The sequence below is a fragment of the Vombatus ursinus genome, unplaced genomic scaffold, assembly GCF_900497805.2.
Source record: "Vombatus ursinus unplaced genomic scaffold, bare-nosed wombat genome assembly UNPS02014809.1, whole genome shotgun sequence".
Lineage (NCBI taxonomy): Eukaryota > Metazoa > Chordata > Mammalia > Diprotodontia > Vombatidae > Vombatus > Vombatus ursinus.
The window spans coordinates 21270844-21294513 of record NW_020954587.1 but is presented as its reverse complement, the minus strand read 5'-3'; the positions used below and the strand labels follow the sequence as shown (position 1 = coordinate 21294513).

The window sequence follows — 23670 nt, the reverse complement described above, 5'->3', positions numbered from 1 at the left end:
ACCATCCTCCCAGTTACTCAGGCTCATAACCTAGGTGTCATCTTGGACTCTTCACTCTCTCTCACTTCCCATATCCAAGCTGTTGCCAAGGCCTGTGGATTTCACCTTTGCAAGATCTCTCAGATATGCCCCCTTCTCTCCTGACACTGCCAGCTCTCTAGTACAGGCTTCATCACATCCATGTCTTGTTTACTGAAATAGCCTGCTGCCTTTAGACCCTTCCCCATTCCAATCCATCCTCTATTCAGCCACCTATAGTGATCTTCCTAAAATGCAGTTCCCATCTTGTAACCCATCCCTATTCAATAGTAGGCTCCCTATTGTATCCAGGAGTAAATACAAAATGCTCTGTTTCGCATTCAAAGCCTTTCACAGCCTAACCCCCCCCCCCCCCCCCACCCTGTTCTTACTTTTCACTCTCCAGTACATACTCTTCAATTCAGTGGTACTGATCTCCTGGCTGCTCCTTGAATGAGATGCTCTCTCTCTTAGCTCCAAGCATTATCTCTGGCTATTCCCCCATGCCTGAAATGCTCTCCCTTTTCCACTGCAACTACTGACCTCCCTGGCTTCCTTTAAGTCCCAAACAAAATTCTACCTCCAACCAGAAGCCTTCCTCAACCTTCTTAATTCCACTGCCTTTCCTCTGTTAATCATTTCCTATTTATCCTCTGTATAGTTTGCTTTGTATACATTTGCATATTGTTTGCATATTGCTTCTCTCATTATATTGCAAGTTCCTTGAGTGTAGGGATTATCTTTTGCCTCTTTTTTTGTATACCCAGAATTTAGCACAGTGCCTGGCACATAATAGGTAATTAATAAATGTTTATTTTAACTGAGGTGATCTACGAATTCTTTCAACTGGAATTTCATTTTCTATGTTCAGAAGTTCTGGACAGTTCTCTATTATTTCCTTCGTTATTAAGGTGGTTTTTTTTTTTCTTTTCTTTCTGTCATGTTCTCCTGGGAGACCTTTCAGATTGTCTCTAGGTATCCTGTCTTCAGAGAACCTACTACTGCTTTTATTTTTCCCTTCCCATTATTTTACTTACTGCTCACTTCCGACTTTTTCCCCTCTGACTGTGGTTTGCTTGGGGGCTGGATCTCAAAGGATCAGCTTCCCCCCACACTGAGTAATTCACAGTTTACCATCCTAGTCTCTGCTCCAATTGACTTCTGGCTGGTCAGAAGTGGTTCCAGCTGGATGCCGAGCTCTTTTCCTCAGGCTTGGTGGAGTACTGCACAGCTGCCCACATGCGAAATATCCTGTCCTGGTGATCTGTCACCCTCTCTCTGTTCTCTGACCTGGCATAGGCAGTTCAGAGTCTGTTTCCTTCTCCCTATAGTCCCCACCACACTGGCACTTCAGAGCTTTGCATCACTGGCACTTCCAGGGTGCAGCCCCCAGCAGGCTTTTGCTCCTGAAGGGTTGTGACCAAGCTGGCTGTCAGGACCTGAACAAAATTCTGCAGCCTGGAGCTGGGGTCTTCATGGCACTGGAAAGAGGGAGGCAGGATATAGGAGTAGGCTTTGATGTAAGCCTATATTAAGTCCTTGATTATGCTAGTGCAGCCTTGCTGCACTGTGGGAAGAAATATCATGGAAGGTGAGGGAGTAACATATAAGTCTTGTAATTTCCACCTTTGTAACATCCCTCATATACACTTCCTTCCCTTCTCTGACAAGACAATCATCCTGGTGCAAGCCCTCATGCCTGGATTATTGCAGTAGCCTACTGGTTGGTCTCCCTGCCTCAACTGTCTCATTCCAATTCATCTGCCAAATCATTGTCCACCCCCCCAACCCTCATTACCATCCAATAAATTCCAGGGGCACTATTCTGTCTCTAGGATCAAAAATAAAATGTTCTGCTTGGTTTTTGGAGTCCTTTTATACTTTTCCAGTTTTCTAATAACTTCCTTCCCCTCCATGTATTCTGCAATCCAGGGACTTTGGCCTACTTGCTGTTCCTTGCATCAAACACAACATCTCCCATTTCTGAGCATTTTCTCTGGTGGTCCTCCATGCCTGGAATTCTATCCCTTCTATCGTTACTTAGTTTCCTTCAAATCTCAGCCAAAGTCCACCTTTTTCTGCATGAAGTCTTTCCAAGCCCTCCTTAATCTTAGATCTTTCCCTCTGAGACTATCCTCATATTTCCTATACATATTTTGTATGTATATAGTTGTTTACATGTTGGCCCCTCCATTAGATTGTGGAGGTATTCTAATTACAATTGAGGGGATACTTATTATTCTGCCATCATACTAACAATAGTCATTGGGGGGCTGTGACCCAAATAGTCATTATTACAAAGTGACTTAGGATACAGTTAAAACCGAGCTCACTTTAGAACAATCAGGAAAGAGCTCTGACATCTTGGGTTTTAAAAGCTAAAGCTGAGAACTGAATTTTAAGTTTTTTCACAAATTGTTCTCTTAGGAGGTTTAAATGTACTAACTGTAACTGGTCATTTGGAGTTGCAGCTATTACAGTAACTTAGCCCTCTTTTGCATAGGAATTACAATATTGTTTACCACATGATTCTACTTGACAGGAACAATATAAAATAGAAAACATTTGCCCTTTAAACCCTCTACAAGCTTTCTGAAGGGGGGGGTATAAAACTACCCACATGGTAAATAGGTTTAATTTAATATAGAAGTTTGCTTTAACAACAGAAAGCCTGGTTCTTATTACTTTGTATATAAAATATGACCCTTTAGGAAGTCTAACAACGCATGAAAAATACACATTTGGTTAGCTGATGAGGTGGAAGATTAATCTTACTGTGGGAACCATGATTCATGTTTGAAGTACTTGGATAGGTTTCTAACGTCATTACTACTCTCAAATAGCTTTGAATATCTTACTCTTTGTACTTGATTCAGCTTTCAAAGGAAAAGATGATTTAAATTCAAATGACCAATTCTAGCAACTAGATGGTAAATCCCACAAAATTATAGAAAGTTAACCCAAACTGACGCACATCATTGGTGATCAACAAGTAAATTAATTAAAAACTGGTAATATCATTTGAAGAATTCTTTTTCCACATGCTTACACATAGTGCACATTATTTATCTCCCTTTTCTCCCATTTATTGATATTCCTGTTTCTTACTTGATTCTTTTAATGATTGACTAGTCCAAGAGTATCAACCATTTAACAGCTGTTCACTGTGTGTTTAAATTTTATTCCATCCAATAAAATTGGTGAGGTGGCACGAGATAGTGTGAATAGCACTACACTAGGAGTCAGAAAGCTTGAGTGCTAGCCCTAGCTCTGCCACTAAAAAGCTGTTTGTTGGCTTTGGGCAAGTAATTTCATCTTTTTGGCCTGTAACTGTCAAATCTGTATACCAAGAATATCACTTTACCTAAGGTACAGGACTGAACCAGAGGATCTCTTAAAGCCCCTTCCAAATCATACAATCTATGAATCTGTGAGAAAAAAAAATTATACTGAAAAATCTTTCAAGGTCTAAGTGTAATATTTGGTCTCCCTTTTGATAACTGTACTTGAACAATTATAAAATATGATTATAATACTAATCCATTATAATTCAAAAATATTTAATAAGCACATATTACGGGTAAGACAGTATGTTGGACGTTGAAGGATATGAAGGCAAAATGAAAAACAGTCCCTGCCCTCAGACATCAGTTTTAGAACTAGAAGGTAACTCAAAGGTTATCTAAGTCCAACTCCTTCATATTAAAGAAAACGAAAGTGAGGCTCAGAAAGATTAAACAGTTTATCTAAGGACATACTGCTAGGAAATGCCAGAGCAGATATTCTCACTCCAAATTCAGGGAAGTTCATCACTAGATTAAACACTGAGTGATAATTTGACCTCAGCTCCAGCAATTCGTGAATTGTTTAATAGATTTTTGAAGTATCTAAGAATATATTAAACCAAATTATGAGAAGGGATTTCATTTCATAACAGCACATGTTCAGAGGTAGCACAGCATAATGAAGAGCAGGCCTCAAAATCACAAGATCTGGATTCAAGCCCTGACTCTATCATATACTGGCCGTGTACAGAAGACTGGGCATGTCACTAAGGTTCTTAAACACCTCAGACCATAAGTCGCTAAATAGTTGTTGTAAGGTATAAGAAATTATGTTTCCACAGATGAAAAGGGAGTAGTCCTAATAACAGAATTCAAAAGTTGCCACAGGAGTGGTTTTACTCAGAATTATTTTTAACAATAATACCCAGAAACAGACAAAACAGGCTAACACTAGTAGTGTGGTTAGAAGTGAAGAAAGCAAAACAAAGGTTGGGGCAGCTAGGTGGTGCAGTGGATAGAGCTCCGGCCTTAGAGTTGGGAAGACCTGAGTTCAAATCTGGCTTCAGATACTTATTGGCTGTATGATGCTGGGCAAGTCACTTAACTTTGATTGCCTCACCAAAAAAGCAAAAAACAAAACAAAAAAACCCAACCCAAAAAAGGTCATAACTTGGCTAAGGTGCACATGCTTAATGAGCTTATGCATATTAGTTTCTCCTCTCCAGGGGGAGGATTAACACAATTTTAGGTACAATGTTGTATGTAGTGGGAGGAGAGGACACATTAAGGAGTAATATGAAGTAGGCATGTAGGGAAGTTGTACACCCTGAAGTACCTGATCAATGGGGAAACAAGGGGGACCTTGTATTTTGGGACAGGGATACAACTACTTGCCTCTCACTTCTGTAGGGTGTATCTGCCTCTAGTTGCACACCCGCTTCTTGCAAGAATGTACAATAAATGAGCTTGCCTCATCTACCTTGAGAGTCTTTGTCTTTCATAGAGAAGTTATTTCTTTTTTTTTTACTTTTTGGTGAGGCAATCAGGGTTAAGTGACTTGCCTAGGGTCACACAGCTAGTAAGTGTCATGTGTCTGAGGCCGCATTTGAATTCAGGGCCTACTGACTCCAAGGCTGGAGCTCTATCTACTGTGCCACCTAGCTGCCCCTAGAAGTTATTGCAAACAGTTGTCACTGCATTGCTTGATGGAGTTTTCTTACAGGGAAAATAAAATAATGATTTAGATTCTGTTTCCCCCTAAGCCCCTTCAAAACATGCATACATAGACATCATAGACATAAATACACACACAGAGGAAACATGAAGTTAAAGTGTTGAAAATTTCTGGAATTTAATTGGTGCATACAGGACCAGGATAATCCGAATTTTAAAGCCACCTTTCCCTCAAAATGCAAACTCTTAGAAGGAATTACCTGGATACTTAGTTCAACTCCCAACCTCGCTTTGCTCACACTCATTTGCACATACTTTATTTATCTGATAGTTTTCTTTCTTTTGCATGATTTTTTTTTAACAAACCTCCAAATGAGACACAAATTATTATTGTCTGAATTATCAATTGAAAGATATTCCAATTGTATCCTGGAGAATAACACTTATCAAAATTCATCATTCCTCTTTCACAGAGGACAACAAATATAATTCTATATCTATTCTATTAAAAGGATGACAAAGCCTGGGTACAATTGTTGCCTTTTTTTTGGTCTTGAAGTGGTTATACAAACTGTCTTGGTGCCTAAAACAAAAGGTCAAAATATGCAACATTTTGCTAAGAAAAATCTGCATTTTGATCAACTTGACTGAAGGTGAAAGGTCATGTGTAAGGAAGGACAGACACAAGGTGCCCTGAACTTTTCTTGAAAGAAAATTGCATTTAAAAAAACAATCATGTATCATTCTCTCAAAAGATGAAATGAAATTTGTTAAAGATTAAAAATTTTTTGTAAAGTTTTTTTGTACTAATTAATTAAAACTAGGGAATGATATGCTATTCTGATTCCACACCCCCTTTGCATGGAAAATCTGAACGGAAAATTATAAATCTAAAAATAAATTGCCAAGTGTTATTCATTTTTTTTGTTTCCCACTCTAGAACTGTAGAAGCATCACATCCTTCTCAGTTGTCAGTTCAAATGAAAGAAAAGACCCTGTCTCTCCCCTTTTAATAATCTTTCTCCCTGAATATCATGATTCGATCCATAGTTGTAGGTGTGTGCATATGTGTGTGTATATATATATATATGTATATATGCAACACACATATACAACTATATACTATTTACATATGTATACATATATAGATGTGTGTACATTTATATACACACACATATATACATTTATATATACATTTATGTACATATATATGTACATAAATACATAAGGGAGTTGTTATTGTTACTGTTGTATGTTTTTCATTCTCGAAGAGGACGGTGACAGTAGGGAGGTGATGCAATGACATACAGGTGAATTGGATTTAAGTGAGGGAGGGCTGTGCAAAGTCACAAGCCTCACTTTCTCCTCCAGAGCTGTCTGGGTCCAGTCACCAGATATAGATTACGACAACTGGAGATGGTCCAGGATGCAGTGGAGGACTTTTGTCTTTTCAAGCTAAGGTCTTTTAAGAGATTTCAGTTTGACTGAGGCAATGCCCATTCAGTGATTAAGGCTTAATAAGAATTGAGGCAGAGAACGGCCTCTTTACCTAGTCAAAAACTAAAAAAATGAATAAATAAAAAATACATCTGGGAGGGGAAAGACCCTCAGGGTTTCTGGCTGAAATAGAAACAATTGCTATTTACATTCATTCTGAGCCAATCAGGATTCAAACAATGACCAAATAGGGCACTGGGTATCATAGAGTTTAAAGAGACCTTATAAACCATTTAGTCTATTTTATAGGCTATAGACTAAAAGACCATTTTATAGATGGGGAAACTGAGGTCTGTAGGGGTTAGGTAACATGCCTACAGTCACAGAGATAACACCTGTCAGAGCCATAGTTTGAACCCAAGTCTTTTAATTTCAGATCCAGCTCCCACTATACCATACTGCTTATCTGGAAGAATTAGATTCTGGTTATACCTTTACCACTTATTAGCTGTGTGAGCCTGCTGGAGAGAAGATTCTTGGGCAGATAGGAATTGGATGGCCTCTGAGGACCCTTCCAACTTTCAGATTCTGTGAAATCACAGCTTAGCTTCAGTTTTCTTATGAAGTGGAAATAATAATGATTATACCTTTTCCCACTAAGCTAAGTATCCTTTTTTTTTTTTTTTCTGGTGAGGCAATTGTGACTTGCCCAGAGTCACACAGCTTAAGTGTCAAGTGTCTGAGGTCACATTTGAACTCAGGTACTCCTAACTCCAAGGCTGGAGCTTTATCCACTGCGCCACCTAGCTGCCTCTAAGCTAAGTGTTCTTAAACTAGAATTTATGAACTTAAAAATATTTTGACAACTGTATTTCAATATAATTGGCTTCCTTTGTAATCTTATACAGTTTATTTTATGCATTTAAAAATTATTCTGAGAAAGGGTCTGTGGGTTTCAACAGATTGCCAAGATGTCCACAATATAAAGAGGTTAAAAGTATATCCATTTAAAGATATACATATTTTTTAAAAAATTAATGCTATTATAAAAGAAATTTTTAGAATTCTTAGATATGAAGTCAATAAACCTGCCATAATTTTGGAAGTCTAAATTTAACAAAAATAAAATAAAATGTATTTTAGAAAACTTTTCAGTAACCCCAATGAAAATATAGCAAATAAAAAAGTCATTTTGAAAAGGAAAAAATTTGAGGGTTATACCAAGGAATAAGTATCTTAACTTTCCTTTCTCATTCCTTTTATTACTCAGAATCTAGACATTATAAAAGTTAAAGGGAAAAACTAAAGAAACAACACATTTTAAGTAGGAACACATTATAGTCTACATAATATACACAGCAATAGTGAATGTCTTAAACATTTCTAGCTGATGCCAAAACTAACGTCATTAGTATAGAGTAATTTTTCACAAATTATACTTTGCTTCCCTGGAAAAATGTAGGCACCAGGGAAATAGTTCTTTGTTTCTAGCCGAAATTCTAGTTATTTGTTATACATGTAAAGCAGAAAACACTTTTAATAAGGAACAATTCTTTAAGAGTTTTCATGAATAACAGTACATACCATATTTTCACTCCGTGTCTCAATATCCAAATAGGATGGAGGCATCTGCACTTTGTTAAGCACTTTGAAGCATGTTTTTAAGGCATGGGTGAGTTCGGGCAAGGTTAAAAATTCCAATTCTTCATAAAGGCACTGTACCATGTAACTGAGCATCTGTGGGAGATACTGAGTTTGTACCTCAGAATAAAGTTCCTATTTTTAAAAGAGGAGAGGGATAGTTCAAAATGTCATCTTATATAAACTTATTTTACCAATCTGAATAAGCTTTGCATTAATTCAAAATTTAGTAAGCTGAACAAAAGAGAATTTCTTTCTTTTCTTTCTTGAACAACTCAACTGATGTTTTACTTGGTCACTCATTTAATCATTCTCCTTTTTCTTTCCCAACAAAGAGAGGAACATGTGACAACTTTAATTTGTGAAAAATCACACAACTGTAATGTTTTAATCAGGAAAGGTGTCTATTTTGTTCTCTTTACTCACAAAGTAGGACTTTGCAAATAGTGTATTACTGGGATGATGTTCAATTTGACTTAAAAATATTTTGATAACTGTATTTCAATATAATTGGCTTTCTTTTTAATGTCATATAATTTATTTTAAGCACATTTAAAATTGGCTCAAAAATTAGAACCCACTTATAAGCTAGATTTATACAGCAAGTTATCTACATCTACTTTTCACATACAAGAAAAAAAGATGAGTCCATGAGTTTATATATTGCACATGATTCTTTTTCAAATAAGCTGGCCTATCACTTTAAAGAGAAAGACAACAGCAAGCCCTGAATAACCTCTTTAAAAGTTTACCTCTCTTACCAATGGAATTACATCAAGGAGAAACACAAGCAATATGCAAAGTTCTGAAACTGTGGGAGAAATGCTGTTTTTTGTAAAGGGATGGCTTACTTCCATGGATCTGCTTCTGCCACAAAAAAAAAGAGAAAAATATGTATTTTTCAGATATAATCTTCAGTGTCTCAAGACTTTAAAACACTTAATTCTCTTCACATCAGCTTCAAGTGTAGTAATAGCTTCTGTAGTTCTAACAACATAGATCCTAAAGAATGGCTCACCACTCATTAGAACCTAAAACTAAGAAGTTTAGGTGGCGCAGGACTGGCTTTGGCAACAAGGCAAGCCAAGTAGAACTTCAACTTGCCAAATTCAGATCCTAGAAACACTTTCAAATTTTAGATCCAAGAGATGATCAACATTTTCATGTTTCTGTAAATTACTTGTTACTTAGAATCCTACAGTTTCAATAGAGAAGCTTGATTGGGATAGGCATAATCTGTCTTTCACAGGGTTATACCCTTCCTACAATGAAATTCAATACTTTTCTTAAAACAACACTCTTGAAGGGCTCACAGGATACACTCATAAAAGGTTAGAGGTAGAAGAGGCTTTTGGAAATCACTTAGCCCAATCCCTTCAGTTTTGCGGAGGAGAAAACTGAGGCCCAGAGTAAAGTGACTTGCTTAAAGTCATATAGTGAATTACTATGTTAGAACTATTATTGAAACTTGGATCTTTTGATTCGCAAACCCAGTGTTCTTTTCAAGTTCGATGAATCACTAGGTACCTCTGACTTGTCCCAGAGCCAGATGCAAATTTAGTAATTTCCTTCCTATCAAATATCCTGGAACATACAGTACCACCTATGAATTCATCTTGGAAAGATGACTTTGCAATTTTGACACAGAACAAAACAAAGAAGTGCCCTAATCTGAAACTGAGACTATTAAAACCTTGATTCTGTTGAGTTTGGGTACAGAATTATTATGATGAGAAAAACAGGCGCCCCTCCACCTGAGGCAAATAGACTGGTCAATGAGATAACGAGATTCAAATAGGCTAGTCAATGAAATACCAAAACTAACAGGGGCCTCTACACCCTGGGCTGAACAATGGAATGATAATGTGGTTAGAGATGCACAAAACTCTTGAGCTTTCCTCGCCTTTAGGTCCCTGATTACCTTTCCTTTCTGTCCCTGATCACCCACTGCCGGTTTTCCTCTGTAAGAATCCCTAGCTTCTCCTGGCTAGCTGCGACCTCCTTTAAGGAGAAGCCTGCTTTGTGTATTATCCAGAATAAATGCCTTTACTTAATCTGGAGATAGCCTGAGTGAATTCTTTAAAAAATTGTTGCTTTTTTTTTTTGGCTTTCTTATGAATTTTTTTAGTCATTTCTGTGTTTTTTTTTTTTATTTGTTGCTTTTGGGGGGAGGTGTAGACTGGGGTAAGCAGCTTTGCTTTCTTTGATCCTCTCACTCTGCTAACCTGGTTCAGTTTCATGATTTAAAATTGAAAAGGTGGAGCCTATTTTTGAGCTAAAGACTCATCTTCTCTAAGAAGATAAAGTCCCAAAGAGCACTATCAACATAGAAGTTGAGCAGAGTGATGTATCTAGAAAAGGCACAGCATGTTTTCCGTAAGTTACACTCTTAAGATATAAAGCAACTTTAGCATCACAAAGTAAAGAAAGAATATCCCCCAAATGGTGAGGTTTTTTGGTTTAATTTGCATCTTTGAATCGGAAGATCAAATGCTGCTGTTTTTGCACAAAATACTTGATATATAAGTACCTTATTTTCTCCAACTTCACTCCTTGTGTGACAAACACTAACATTTTATTTCCTCCTGCAGTAGTAAGGTTATGAAAATTCACCAAAAGTCACAGTCAGAGCCTGAACCATTTATAATCTAATCATTCTAACCACCCAAGAAAGTTCTTATATGGTTCATTTCTCTTAAATATCCTTTTATACTAATCTGTATAATTACCTAAAGCAGTCTTCAAAACATCGGGTCATATAATCCCAGATGAAATCTGTACTTAGGGAAGTAATCAGAAAATTCACAGTTTTAACAATCTCAGAGGCATATCTGTTTTCTTTTATTGCACTGTGGAGAAAAAAAAAGAAATACATCTGTGAAGAAAGTTAATTTATCTTCTTTTAAAAATATTATTTGTTATGTTGGATGCCTCTCTGGGAGGGCTCATGGAGGGAGAGGGGTTACTGGGAGAAATTTATTGATATAAAAAAAAGATACCAATATTTATTTATTTATTTGTCTATGTAACTTCTTTTATTTCTTACAGGTAAAGTTCTGTGGGGAGAAGGTACTAATACTGAGAAATTTCTATGGAAGAAAAATAAATCCATAACCCTTTTATCACTATTATTACTGTTGTTGCAATTAATAAATAATATTAATAACCACCTGCCATGCCACACAATCTCATTTACTGTTTCTGACAGAATTATTAAATTAGTAGATTAAAGGAACTCTATAGCTATAGTTTACCTAGATTTTAACAAAACATTTTATGAAGTCTCTCCTATCATTCTTTTTTTAAAATTTTTAATTTATTTTGATTTATCAACAATCACTTCCATATGCTTTTGAGTTTATAATTTTTCTCCCCCTTCCTCCACACCACCCTTCCCAAGATGGTACACAATCTGATATAGGCTATACGTATACATTCCTATTAAACATATCTTCACATTAGTGATGTTGTAATTAAAAATTAGAACCAATAGGAGGAACCACCAGAAAGAGGAAATGAAACTCAACAGAAGAGGAAAAAAAATATCAATTCAACTTCCACAGGTCTTTCTTTGGATCTGGATAGCATTTTCCATCACGAGGCCTCTGGAGATGTCTTAGATCCTTGTATTGCCAGGAAGAGGTAAGTTTATCAATATTAGTCATTGTACAACGTGGCTGTTATTGTGTACAATGTTCTCCTGGTTCTGCTCACTTCACTCAGCATCAGTCCATACAAGTCTTTCCAGGTTTTTCTGAAGTCAGCCTCTTCATCATTTCTTATAGCACAATAGTATTCCATTACATTCATATAACACAACTTGCTCAGCCATTCTCTAATTGATGGGCATCGTCTCATAATTTCCAATTCTTTGCCACCACAAAAAGAGCTGCTATGAATATTTTTATACATGTGGGTCCTTTTCCCATTTGTATTATCTCTTTGGGATATAGCCCTAGAAGTGCTATTTGCTGAGTCAAAGGTTATGCATATTTTTATAGCCCTTTGGGCATAGTTCCAAATTGCTCTCCAAAATGGTTGGATCATTTCACAATTCCACCAACAATGCATTAGTGTTCCAATTTTCCCACATTTTCTCCAACATTTATCATTTTCCTGTTTTGTCATGTTGGCCAATCTGATAGGTGTGATGTGGTTCCTCAGAGTTGTTTTATTTGCATTTCTCTAATCAATAGTGATTTAGAGCATTTTTTCATATGACTACTTCATCTGAGAACTGCCTGTTCATATCCTTTGACCATTTATCAATTGGGGAATGACTTGTATTCTTATAGATTTGACTTAATTCTCTATACATTTTAGAAATGAGGCCCTTATCAGAGAGACTGATTGTAAAAATTCTTTCCCAATTTTCTACCTTCCTGCTAATCTTAGTTGCATTGGCTTTGTTTGTGCAAAAACTTTTCAATTTAATGTAATCAGAGTTATCCATTTTGCTTTCAGTAATGTTCTCTATCTCCTGTTTGGTCATGAATTCTTCTGTTCTCCATAGATCTGATAGGTAAACTATTCCTTGCTCTCCCAGTATGCTTATGGTATCAGCCTTTATATCTAAATCATGAATCCATTTTTACTTTATTTTGGTATATGGTGTGAGATTTTGGTCTATGCCTAGTTTCTGCCATACTCATTTCCCCAATATTTATTTTTTTAAAAAGAAATAGTTTAAGTTAAGAGAATATCCTAGACCTGAAATTGTGTTATTCAACAAATCCCCTTAGTTTATTATTTTTATAATTCTTTATTCCTAAAGACCCAAAAGGTGATTTCTGAGGAAGGTAAATTTATCAAAGTCCCCATGGAGAAAATTTTCAAAAGGGGAATTATTTCAACCCTTAGGTTAAATATGAAAAAACTGTCTTCCACAACCTGTAAGAATTAGCATGAAAGTCTTCCTAAGTATTACTTTAGTGACTGAAGAGAACTCATTAACAAAGTAAAAGCTCTCAGCACATTCATTAACAGTTAGAAGGTCTCCTAGAATTGAAGAGAATTAATATAATTTAACTCAAATGCCAACTCTCATTGAAGGAAAAAGATATTAAGGTTAAAGAAGAAAGAGCTTATTTTGGGGGCAGCTAGGTGGCACAGTGGATAGCGCACCGACCCTGAAGTCAGCAGGACCTGAGTTCAAATCCGGCCTCAGACCAAACACTTGACACTCACTAGCTGTGTGACCCTGGGCAAGTCACTTAACCCCAATTGCCTTTTAAAAAAAAAAAGAACTTGTTTTCCCTTAAAAAAAAAAACTGGTTAGAAATTTTTGAATACTATACATAACTAAGCAAATTTATTACTCATTTCTTGAAAACAACTTATTTTCTATCTTCAAGTCTGTCATCACACATGACCCCCCTAAATAGTGACTGCTGTACTCTTTCAAAATTTTGTTTGACTCACTTCTCACAGTGCCTTGCACATGGGAGGGACTTAATGAGTATTTTTCAACTGAAAAAAATTACCTACTTCCTTTTAAGATTATCAACACCTAGCTCTAAAAATTAGGACCCTGGATAAGTCCCTTAACCTCTCTGTTCCTAGGTCTCCTAGGCACCTAGGTAAAATGGGAATAATAATAGCACATACTTCCCACTGGGGTTGTTGTGAGGATAAAATTTGTAACGCACTTTGCAAACCTTAAACTACAAACACTAGCTGTTATTCAACAAAGCTTGGTAGTAGACCTTGGGGAATCAAAGACTAAAATTAAAAGATACCTGTCCTTATATCAGCTTGCAGTCTGTTAAAGAGAAACAACATATGCAAAAAGAACTAAATATAAAATTATTTCAGGACGGGAAGAGCAACAACAAGTGGGGTAGAGATGGTAGCATGAGATCAGGGAAGGTTTTGTAAAGAATGGAGTTCCTCTGTTGGGTCTTGAAGGAAGACTGGAGATTCTAAGAGAGAAATCTGAGAAGAGTTCCAAGCAAAGTCACAGAGATGGGAGATGTTCAGAGAAGAGCTAGTCGGGTAGTTTGGCTGAAATATAGAGTATACAAAGGTGAGTAATAGGAAATAAGACTGGAAAGTCAGATAGGAGATATATTTTGGAGGGCTTTAAATTAACAAGCACTTATCAAGCTTTAAATGCCAAGGTAGGGAGTTTTACTGCCCAGAGGCAATAGCTTTCCACTACAGGTTTTTGGATAGGAGTGTGACAGTTAGACCTGTGTCTTAGGAGTATTAATTAGGCAGCTAGGTGGCTATATTTACTTTAGAATCTCTTTTTTTCCCCCCAGCTCTCTTTACTTCTGCTCTCTCTCTCTATGTATATGTATATATATATATACATATATATATGTATACACACACACATATGTATATGTATGTATAATCTCCTCACTTCCTAGATTGCTATATGACCACCTTTAGTTTTTATATTTGGTTCATAAACACTATTAGTTCTACAATTTAGTTGAGTCAACACTATGTCCTCTCTAATTCCCTATAGGATTTTCCTATAGTGAGTATTCAATAATGTTGACTTTTAGAATAACCTAACATATTTTATCTGAGCAAATGGGATTTTTATAGAAGGCAAGCAGAGAGAAAAGTTTTGTTATTTTTTCAGCCATGTCTGACTCTTCGTGATCCTGTGGATCACAGCATGCCAATATCGTCCATAGGGTTTTCTTGGCAAAGATACTATAGGGGTTTGCCATTTCCTTTTACAGTAGATTGAGGCAAACAGAGGTTAAGTGACTTGCCCAAAGTCACACAGCAAGTAATTGTCTGAGGACATATTTGAATGCACATCTTCCTGACTCCAGGCCAACTACTCAATCCAGTGAACCACCTAGCTGCCCTAGAGGGACAATTTGTTGTTGTTTAGTCATTTTTCAGTCATGTCTGACTCTTCATGACCATTTAGGGTTTTCTTGGCAAAGATACTGGAGTGGTTTATCATTTTCTTTCCCAGCTCATTTTGCAGATGAGGAAACTAAGGCAAACAGGGTTAAGTGACTTGGCTAGGGTCACATAGCTAGTAAGTGTCTGAGGACATATCTGAACTCAGGTCTTCCTGATGCCAGGCCTGGCATTCTATCCAATGCGCTATCTAGTTACCCTGAAAATAATGTGATGAAAAGGGGGAAAAGACATTCACCAAAGGAGGAAGTAGTCAAAAGTGTATTGTGCTTTGGAATCAGAAGACTTGCGTTCATATCCCAGTGTAACCTTCGGCAAGTCACTGTACCTCTTTACCCTACCCTGAGTAACGAAGGGGTTAGATTAGAAAGCTTCTAAGGCTCTCTCACAGCTCTAAATATAACTATGAAAAAGACAATTGTCTTTACCTTGTAAGTGAATTTCCACTTTGAGTGTAGCTAAGTTTAAGCTCAATCCCAAGAGCATCTCTACAATAAGAGAATAAGGCTCTGATCACTTCGAGAAATAAATCCCCAACAACCTGAGGCCCTGAAATTGAAAAAAATAAGATCAATCCACAAACAAAAGCTAACAAAAGTTAGTCCAATTTCTTACTCATAAGTTAAACACTCACAAAAAGCAGACCGTTATTTGTATGAAGAAGATAATTTTATAACATGTAAACTCTGTACACATTTCTCATTAAAAACTTTAGATGTTGGGGGAAAATTGACTTAGAAAAGAGAGAACTTGAATTGTTGATATATTCTTAAATTGCTTAATTACCAGCATTACTTCATATAAATACATATTTACAAGGCAATTTCCTATCCTAGATGATCTTGATAAAACTGTAACATACATAAAACTGCCCCTCATGATGCCAGTTCCAATAACATATAATTGAGACAGCATGAAAGACACACTCGTTAGCAGGACTATTTCTCAACTCCCAAACCATCAGACATACATCTACCCATATAATCTGAAAAAAAAAATGGCTAGCACACAGTAAGAAAATGAAAATTCTCAAACAGAGATGAATACCTACATAAAAGATATCCATAGAAATAATCAAAACATATAGATTTAAAAAAAACCAAGATCTCATCCTTTTTGTTTTCTCTACAGAAAGACAGAGATACTTCCTTCCATATGAAGAAACAATACTTTAGTTACATGCTAAGTTATACAATACTTCCACTAAGCTTTCCAATGTTTTTATATTTCTCCAAGACTTATACCATATAGTGCCTCAGCACTACGTACAGAGAACAGTTTGTAATTATCCTTAATTCAACAAGATGTCTCACATTGAAATGGTCTAGAAAGCCATGGTCTAGGGGCAGCTAGGTGGCGCAGTGGATGGAGCACCAGCCCTGAAGTCATGAGGATCTGAGTCCAAATCCGGCCTCAGACCAAACACTTGACATGTACTAGCTATGTGACCTTGGGCAAGTCACTTAACCCCCATTGCCTCACTAAAAAAAAAAACAAAAAAAAACAAAAAAAAAAAAGTCATGGTCTAGAAAGGGCATACCACAAGGTTTACCAAGGAGTAAAACACATGATTGGGTGTTAGTATTTATTTTCTTCATATGTACACTCCTTTTTTAGACTAAACCATGATTACTCATCAGGGCTATAGGCAACATGAAGCACAAGGGAAATCTGTTTTGCCTATCAGAGATCAACAATGTGAGGTGGAAAGAAAAGCTTCACTGTGCACAGTTCAGAGTACAGTTACTCCTAAGGAGCAGTGGAACAGGGTTTTGAAGACCACATGCTTTATTTACATCTTCCTTTTGGTTAACACTGAATCTGTATATATCTTGGCATCTTCAAATACAGTTTACCTTTGAAAATATCTAATCTCAGATAGGCTTATTTAAGGTTCATTATTGAATTCTGGAAAATTAGCAAATGAGAGAAAAATCTTTTTTAAAAAGCAGACAAAAAAAAACCCCAGTTGTCATGGGAATTTTCATATTCATAAAATGATACTTGGGCCTTAATTTTAAAAACATTATACTATACTTGAATTAGGGAATTAATTCGTCAAGTTGAGTATTCAGGTTTTCTTCTGCTTTTCAGATTCAATGACTATAAGTAGTTCACTAATGACTGTTGAGAAACATTGTGAATACTTGACAAGAAAACATCAATAAAAGATTCTGACAGAGAAGAAATAAGGCTTAAGTGTTACCAAAGATTTAATGAGGCTTAAGCAAATAGGTATTACTTCAGTGGATATTCTGCAAACTATGTAAATATACTAAGGTCTTTCCTACCATTTTTTCCCTCTTACAGGAAAATATTAAGAAATATCATTTCTGTCTGAAGTCTTTTTGGAGCCATCTGAATGAAATAAACCTTGTCAGTACTGAATCAAATTCCAGGGGAGACAGTTTCCTAATCTTGAAATCCATAACATCCTTATCAAAGACCTAACTAATTTCTAAAGGGAAGCAAAGTCAAAGTTCAGGGAGCAACTCTGATCTCTATGGAGACAGATTTAGAGTGGTGACTGGTGAGAATATTGAGAGGATTAGGACAGCAAGTGGTTAATTCTGGAAACTGAGTGAACCACACTATCTTGTGACTCAGTTCTGGAGCTAACTCAGTTCCCTTTCTATTCAATTATGGGTCTAGCCCAACTTCTGTCTTGTGAGAAAACCTTATGCAATTGTGGAAATTATGAGAGGACTTTGCTGCATTGTTTGAACCTAACCCTGCATGGCTGGCAAGCTGAATCATCTCTACCTGCTGCTTAGAGACCCTTGACTAAGGATCTATATTATGCTGACCAGAAACCCAGTGAGATCTAAAGATTAATGCAAGAGGCTTTCTCACAAGTGCACAACTCAAACAACTCATATATCTTATCTGAAAACTGATCTCCTACTGATCAATCAGTTACTGCTTTTATGTTCCTTTGACTGAATACACTTGGGGGGAATAGGTCACCTCTTTTTCTGATTTCAGGGAATTACATTTGTTTACTTTTCCCCTTCCAATTTGGAAAGTTAATTGGTCTTATTTGATGAATTGGTTTTAATATATAAAAGTCTGTCTCCCCCTGTCTTTAGGGTCTGGTGCCAAAACTGAGAAAGGCAACTGGTTCTGATTTGTTGGCAATTGGCATGCAATGCTTAATAAATTCATATGTTCAAAAGCTCAAACCTTTGTTTTCTCACTCATTTCATCTTTCACCTGTCACACTGGACAAAAGCAGAAACTTCTTCTATAAACCAAATTAAGAGGAGTATCTCTCTTTCTTTACCTTTGACCAGTTGAATTGGTTTGGGAAGATGATTCTCCATAGTGCATTGCTGAAGTTAGTACTGTTTAAGTTACTCAAAAATTCAAATCTAAACTTGGTGCCTTTATTTAATCTTGACAGTAGAATTTTGCTTTTCTCTCTTGATTATGACAAAATTTTAAGTAGAAATTGGTAGGTTAGAGAGATTTTCAAAAGCAGTTCTGTTCCACATCCTTTTCAATCTCTGTCTCTTTTTAAGCTAAAACTTAGATATTTAATAAATTAGTTTCTGACAGGTTTGTGCCAATCAAGTAGAGTACTGAATTTTCTCCCAAAAATTAAAGAAAAAAAAAGAAAAAAAAATTAAGGAGAACAAAAGAAATGGACTTGAAAAATGAGGTTCACATACTATCTGCTTAAAAATCAAATTACTGGGGAGGGGAGCAGAGCCAAGATAGTGGAGGGAAAGCAGTGACTGTCTTGAGCTCTCTCCCAAAGCCTTCAAATACCTAAAAAAATGGCTCTAAACAAATTCTAAAGCAGCAGAACCCACAAAAAGACAGAGTGAAACAAATTTCCAGCCCAAGACAGCCTGGATGGTTGACCAGAAAGGTGTATCGCGCCGGGCAGGGAGAGGAGCTCAGTTTGGCATGGGTGCGCAGGCCGCAGCGACCCTGAAGCAGGCCTCAGAGGACTGAATCGAAGGCAGCTGTGGCGGTTTCCAGACTTCTCAACTCCTGAATGCCAAAGACAACGTGGAATGTCAGTGGGAAAAGTCTGTGACTGCAATAAGAGAGGAGCTAGGTCTCAGCTGCAAGTCTTGAGTGTGGCCTGGGGCAGCGACTGTTTGAGCTTCCGGCACACAGACTGAGGGGCAATCGAGTGGCTGATCAGAGGGGGATTACAAGGATCTCTGTGCCAGGGCTGAGGCAGGAATCTTTTGCTTTACCAGTGCTTGGATCTGGGTCACAGTTCTGAGGGGCGGTCCTGGGGCAAGGAGGAACGCTGGTGTGGTGAAGCTTGTTGTGACTGTGGAGAGGAAACACCTTGCTCCTCATCATACCACCTTGGAAGAACTGAAAATTTACAGGTCCCTAGAAGTACCTCCGAAAACAGCTGTACAAACCCCCAAAGCTTGGGACAGTACACTCTTCACATTAGAAGCAGACTTTTACCTTAATAAAGAGTTTAAAACTCAAGTAATTGGCCGGGAACATGAGTAAGCAGCACAAGAAGAGTCAGACTATATTATCTTACTTTGGAACAAAGAAGATCAAAACACACAACCAGAAGAAGACAACAAAACCAAAGCTCCTACATACAAAGCCTTCAGGAAAAATATGAATCAGTCCCAGACCTTGGAAGAGCTCAAAAGGGATTTTCAGAAGCAATTAAGAGAAGTAGAGGAAAAACTGAGAGTGATGCAAGAAAATCATGAAAGACAAGTCAATAGCTTGCTAAAGGAGACCCAAAAAAATACTGAAGAAAATAACACCTTAAAAAATAGCCTAACCCAAATGGCAAAAGAGGTCCAAAAAGTCAATGAGGAGAAGAATGCCCTAAAAAGCAAAATTGGCCAAATGGAAAAAGAAGTCCAAAAGCTTACTGAAGAAAATACTTCCTTAAAAATTAGATTGGAGCAATTGGAAGCTAGTGACTTTATGAGAAATCAAGACACGGTAAGACAAATTCAAAAGAATGAAAAATTAGAAAACAATGTGAAATATCTCATTGGAAAAACAACTGACCTGGAAAATAGATCCAGGAGAGAGAATTTAAAAATTATTGGACTATCTGAAAGCCATGATCAAAAAAATAGCCTAGACATCATCTTTCAAGAAATGATCAAGGAAAACTGTCCTGATATTTTAGAACCAGAGGGCAAAATAGAAATTGAAAGAATCCACTGATCTCCTCCTGAAAGAGATTCCCAAAGGAAAACTTCTAGGAATATTGTAGCCAAATTCCAGAGTTCCCAGGTCAAGGAAAAAATATTACAAGCAGCCAGAAAGAAACAATTCAAGTATTGTGGAAACACAATCAGGATAACACAAGATTTAGCTGCTTCTACATTAACGGACCGCAGGACATGGAATATAATATTCCAGAGGGCAAAGGAGATAGGATTACAACCAAGAATCACCTACCCAGCAAAACTGAGTATGATCCTACAGGGGAAAAAATGGTCATTCAGTGAAATAGAGGACTTTCAAGTATTCCTGATGAAAAGGCCAGAGTTGAATAGAAAATTTGATTTTCAAACACAAGACTCAAGTGGAACATGAAGAGGTAAACAGGAAAGAGAAAATTATAAGAGACTTACTAAGGTTGAACTGTTTACATTCCTGCATGGAAAGATGATATTTGTAACTCATGAGACCTTTGTCAGTATTAGGGTAGTTGGAGGGGAAAAAATTATATGTACGTATATATAGATATAGATAGATAGATAGAGGGCACAGGGTGAGTTGAAAATGATGGGGTCATATCTGGAGAATAAAATTAAGGGGTGAGAGAGGAATATATTAGGAGAAGGAGAAAGGGAGAGGTAGAATGGGGTAAATTATCCCACCAAAAAAAAACCCAAAAACAGAAAAGAAAAGGCTCTTACAGGGGAGGGGAAACGGGGGAAGGTGAAAGGGAATGAGTGAATCTTATTCTCATAGGATTTGACTTAAGGAAGGAATAACATACACACTCAATTGGTTGTGGGAATCTGTCTTACCCTACAGGAAAACGGCGGGGGGGGGGGGGGGGGGGGCAAAAGAGGAGGGGGATGATAGAGGGGGGGGGGGGTTGGGAAAGGGAGTAATCAGAAGCAAATTTCTGAGGAAGGACAGGGTCAAAAGAAAGAATAGAATAAATGGGTGGGCGGGATAGGATTAAGGGAAATAGAGTTAGTTTTTCACAGTATGTCTACTATGTAAGTGTTTTGCACTTGTAACTGCACATATATAACCTATATTTAGTTGCTTGCCTTATCAATGAGGGTGGGTGGGGAGGGAAGAAGGGAGAAAATTTGGAACCCAAAGTTTTAAAAACACGTTTAAAAAAAAATGTTTCCACATGCAACTGGGAAATAAGAAATACAGGAAATGGGGTACAGAAATCTATCCTGCCCTACAGGAAAATAGAAGGGGAAGGGGATAAGAGAAGGCGGGGAGAGACAGAAGGGAGGGCAGACTAGGGGAAGGGGTATTCAGAACGCATGCCATCTTGGGGTGGGGGGAGGGGCGAGATGGGGTGAAAATTTGGAACTCAAAATCTTGCGGAAGTAAATGTTGAAAACAAAAAAATAAATAAAAATTACCATAAAAAAATCAAATTACTGGGGGGCAGCTAGGTGGTGCAGTGGATAGAGCGCTGGCCCTGAAGTCAGGAGGACCTGAGTTCAAATCCAGTCTCAGATCAAACACTTGACACTTACTAGCTGTGTGACTCTGGGCAAGTCACTTAACCCCAATTTTGCCTAAAAACAAAACAAAACAAAACAAAAAAAGTCAAATTGCTAGACTTTAGCTACTGAACACAGATTCATAAGCTGTGATGATAAGACATCACGCAACATGACTGGCTTGAAAATAAAGTAGATGTTTTATTCCTCTCATTTCAGTAAGTGAAATTCATGTGATAATAGATCATAAATTCATAAGATGAAAAATCAAAAGATAACATTCATCACTCTGATGCCAACTGAAGTTCATAACAATGACCCTGAAGCATGAGAAGATCCTGAAGTGTCTCTGATTGAAAGAAATATTAAATTATTTTCAACACAATTTTAACATGAAAATACTTTTTTATTGTATTACCTATTTCAGGCTTGTCAAGGAGACTAACAAGGATACGGAAAGGTTTCAGGTAAGCCTGATGACTTTCTTCAAATTCAGAGCTGGTGAACTTCTGATGCAAAATTTCAATCAATGCCTAATTTTTAAAAATGACATGTTAGAATACTTCATACCAATGGTGTAAAAGTTTAAAAATTTTTTTTTCTTTTTTGAGGCAGCTCTGTGGCACAGTGGGCTTAGAGTCAGGAAGACGTGAGTTCATATTTAGCCTCAGACACTTATTAGTTATGTGACCCAAGGCAAGTCAGATGCCCCTGTGTGAAATAATAAAAAGTATGAAATAATTCCTACTTGCAATAAGATTACATTCTATTGGGAGAGACAATAAATACATACAAAATACAAGAGTACAAACAGAACATTAATAAATGCATACACATATATATGGAACACAAAGTAATTGAATACAAAGTAAAAATTTAGGAGAGAAGGCACTAGCAGATGGGGGGGCGGGTTAGAAAAGGCTGGACACACGGACAGAACACACATGTTTTGCCACGGCTCAGCAAAATGAGTCTATTGATATCTCAGAATACATAGCTCTCTGAATATGGAAACCTTTGGTCAGTAATGATCCCCCTACCTCAATTAAGAGGTCTTTTGAGTATTTTTCAAAGAAATAGGCGGATTGGTCTTCATAAGATGTTGAGACGTTCAATTGAGGCACAAGAGTATTTCCTTTGATATCTGAGCCTACAAAAGAAATAAAAACATTCGTTCAGAAAGGAGTTGAACATAAAACATATAAAGTAAGTGAGATAATATTACAAAATGTGGGGCAAGATTCCCATCTTCCAGTATCTTGTAATGCAATTTATCCTAGAAACCGAGAGATTGAGAATTGAGCAGTAGAGCTGGAGTCTCATGCTACTCTTTTAGTGACTGAAAACTGATAACAGTAACCAACCATGACATAGGTAGAATACCATTTTAATCTACCTCAACAGTCTATACTTATTTTTTGCATTGACATAGACACACTTGATTCTGTTAATGACAATTTCTATATAAAGCAGGACTATATACTAGTCCCCATCCAATTAGCAATTAGGCATAATAAAAATATTATTTTTTGAGTACAATAATATTTTTAAGAAACTACTGTGCATAAAACATTGTGCTAGGAACAGGGGAGATACAAAGTTTAGATGAGATATGGGACATGCACTCAAGGATTTACAGTCTAGTAGAGGGAATAAGATGTGTGGCCAGAAAATTATAGTTTTCTATTACTCAAGTGCAAGAGAGAATTACAAAACAGAGTACTACCAGCGAAGTAAGTGCCCTTCAGAAATCGGCACGAGACTATCTTCACAGGTAGGGGCAGCTGGGTGGCACAGTGGATAAAGAGATGGGCCTAGAATCAGGAAGACTCATCTTTCTGAGTTCAAATCTGGCCTCAGACACTTAACTAGCTGTGTGATCCTGGGCAAATCACTTAACCCTGTTTGCCTTAGTTTCTTCATCTGAAAAATGAGCTAGAGAAGGAAATGGTAAACTACTCCAGTATCTTTATCAAGAAAACCCCAAATGGGGTCACAAAGAATTGGACACAACTAAAACAGATCGAACAATAATCTTTCCAATTACTCATTATGTAGTTCCCCTTTGT

General features: G+C 37.0%; 1 protein-coding gene across 3 annotated transcripts in view; it reads right to left on the bottom strand.

Annotated features, from left to right (window-relative positions):
- The window catches only part of DOP1B (DOP1 leucine zipper like protein B), a 148177-nt gene that overhangs the window by 89410 nt on the left and 35097 nt on the right, over positions 1 to 23670 (bottom strand). For 2 of the 3 annotated variants that reach the window (XM_027875480.1, XM_027875481.1), the window contains exons 8-13: positions 22642 to 22751; positions 22020 to 22134; positions 15374 to 15494; positions 10784 to 10903; positions 8807 to 8921; positions 7998 to 8189 (exon numbers count right to left, since the gene is read on the bottom strand). In XM_027875480.1, coding sequence (XP_027731281.1) covers positions 7998 to 8189; positions 8807 to 8921; positions 10784 to 10903; positions 15374 to 15494; positions 22020 to 22134; positions 22642 to 22751 — 773 coding nt within the window. The remainder of the gene's footprint in view (positions 1 to 7997; positions 8190 to 8806; positions 8922 to 10783; positions 10904 to 15373; positions 15495 to 22019; positions 22135 to 22641; positions 22752 to 23670) is intronic. The other variant, XM_027875482.1, reaches the window with a different exon arrangement.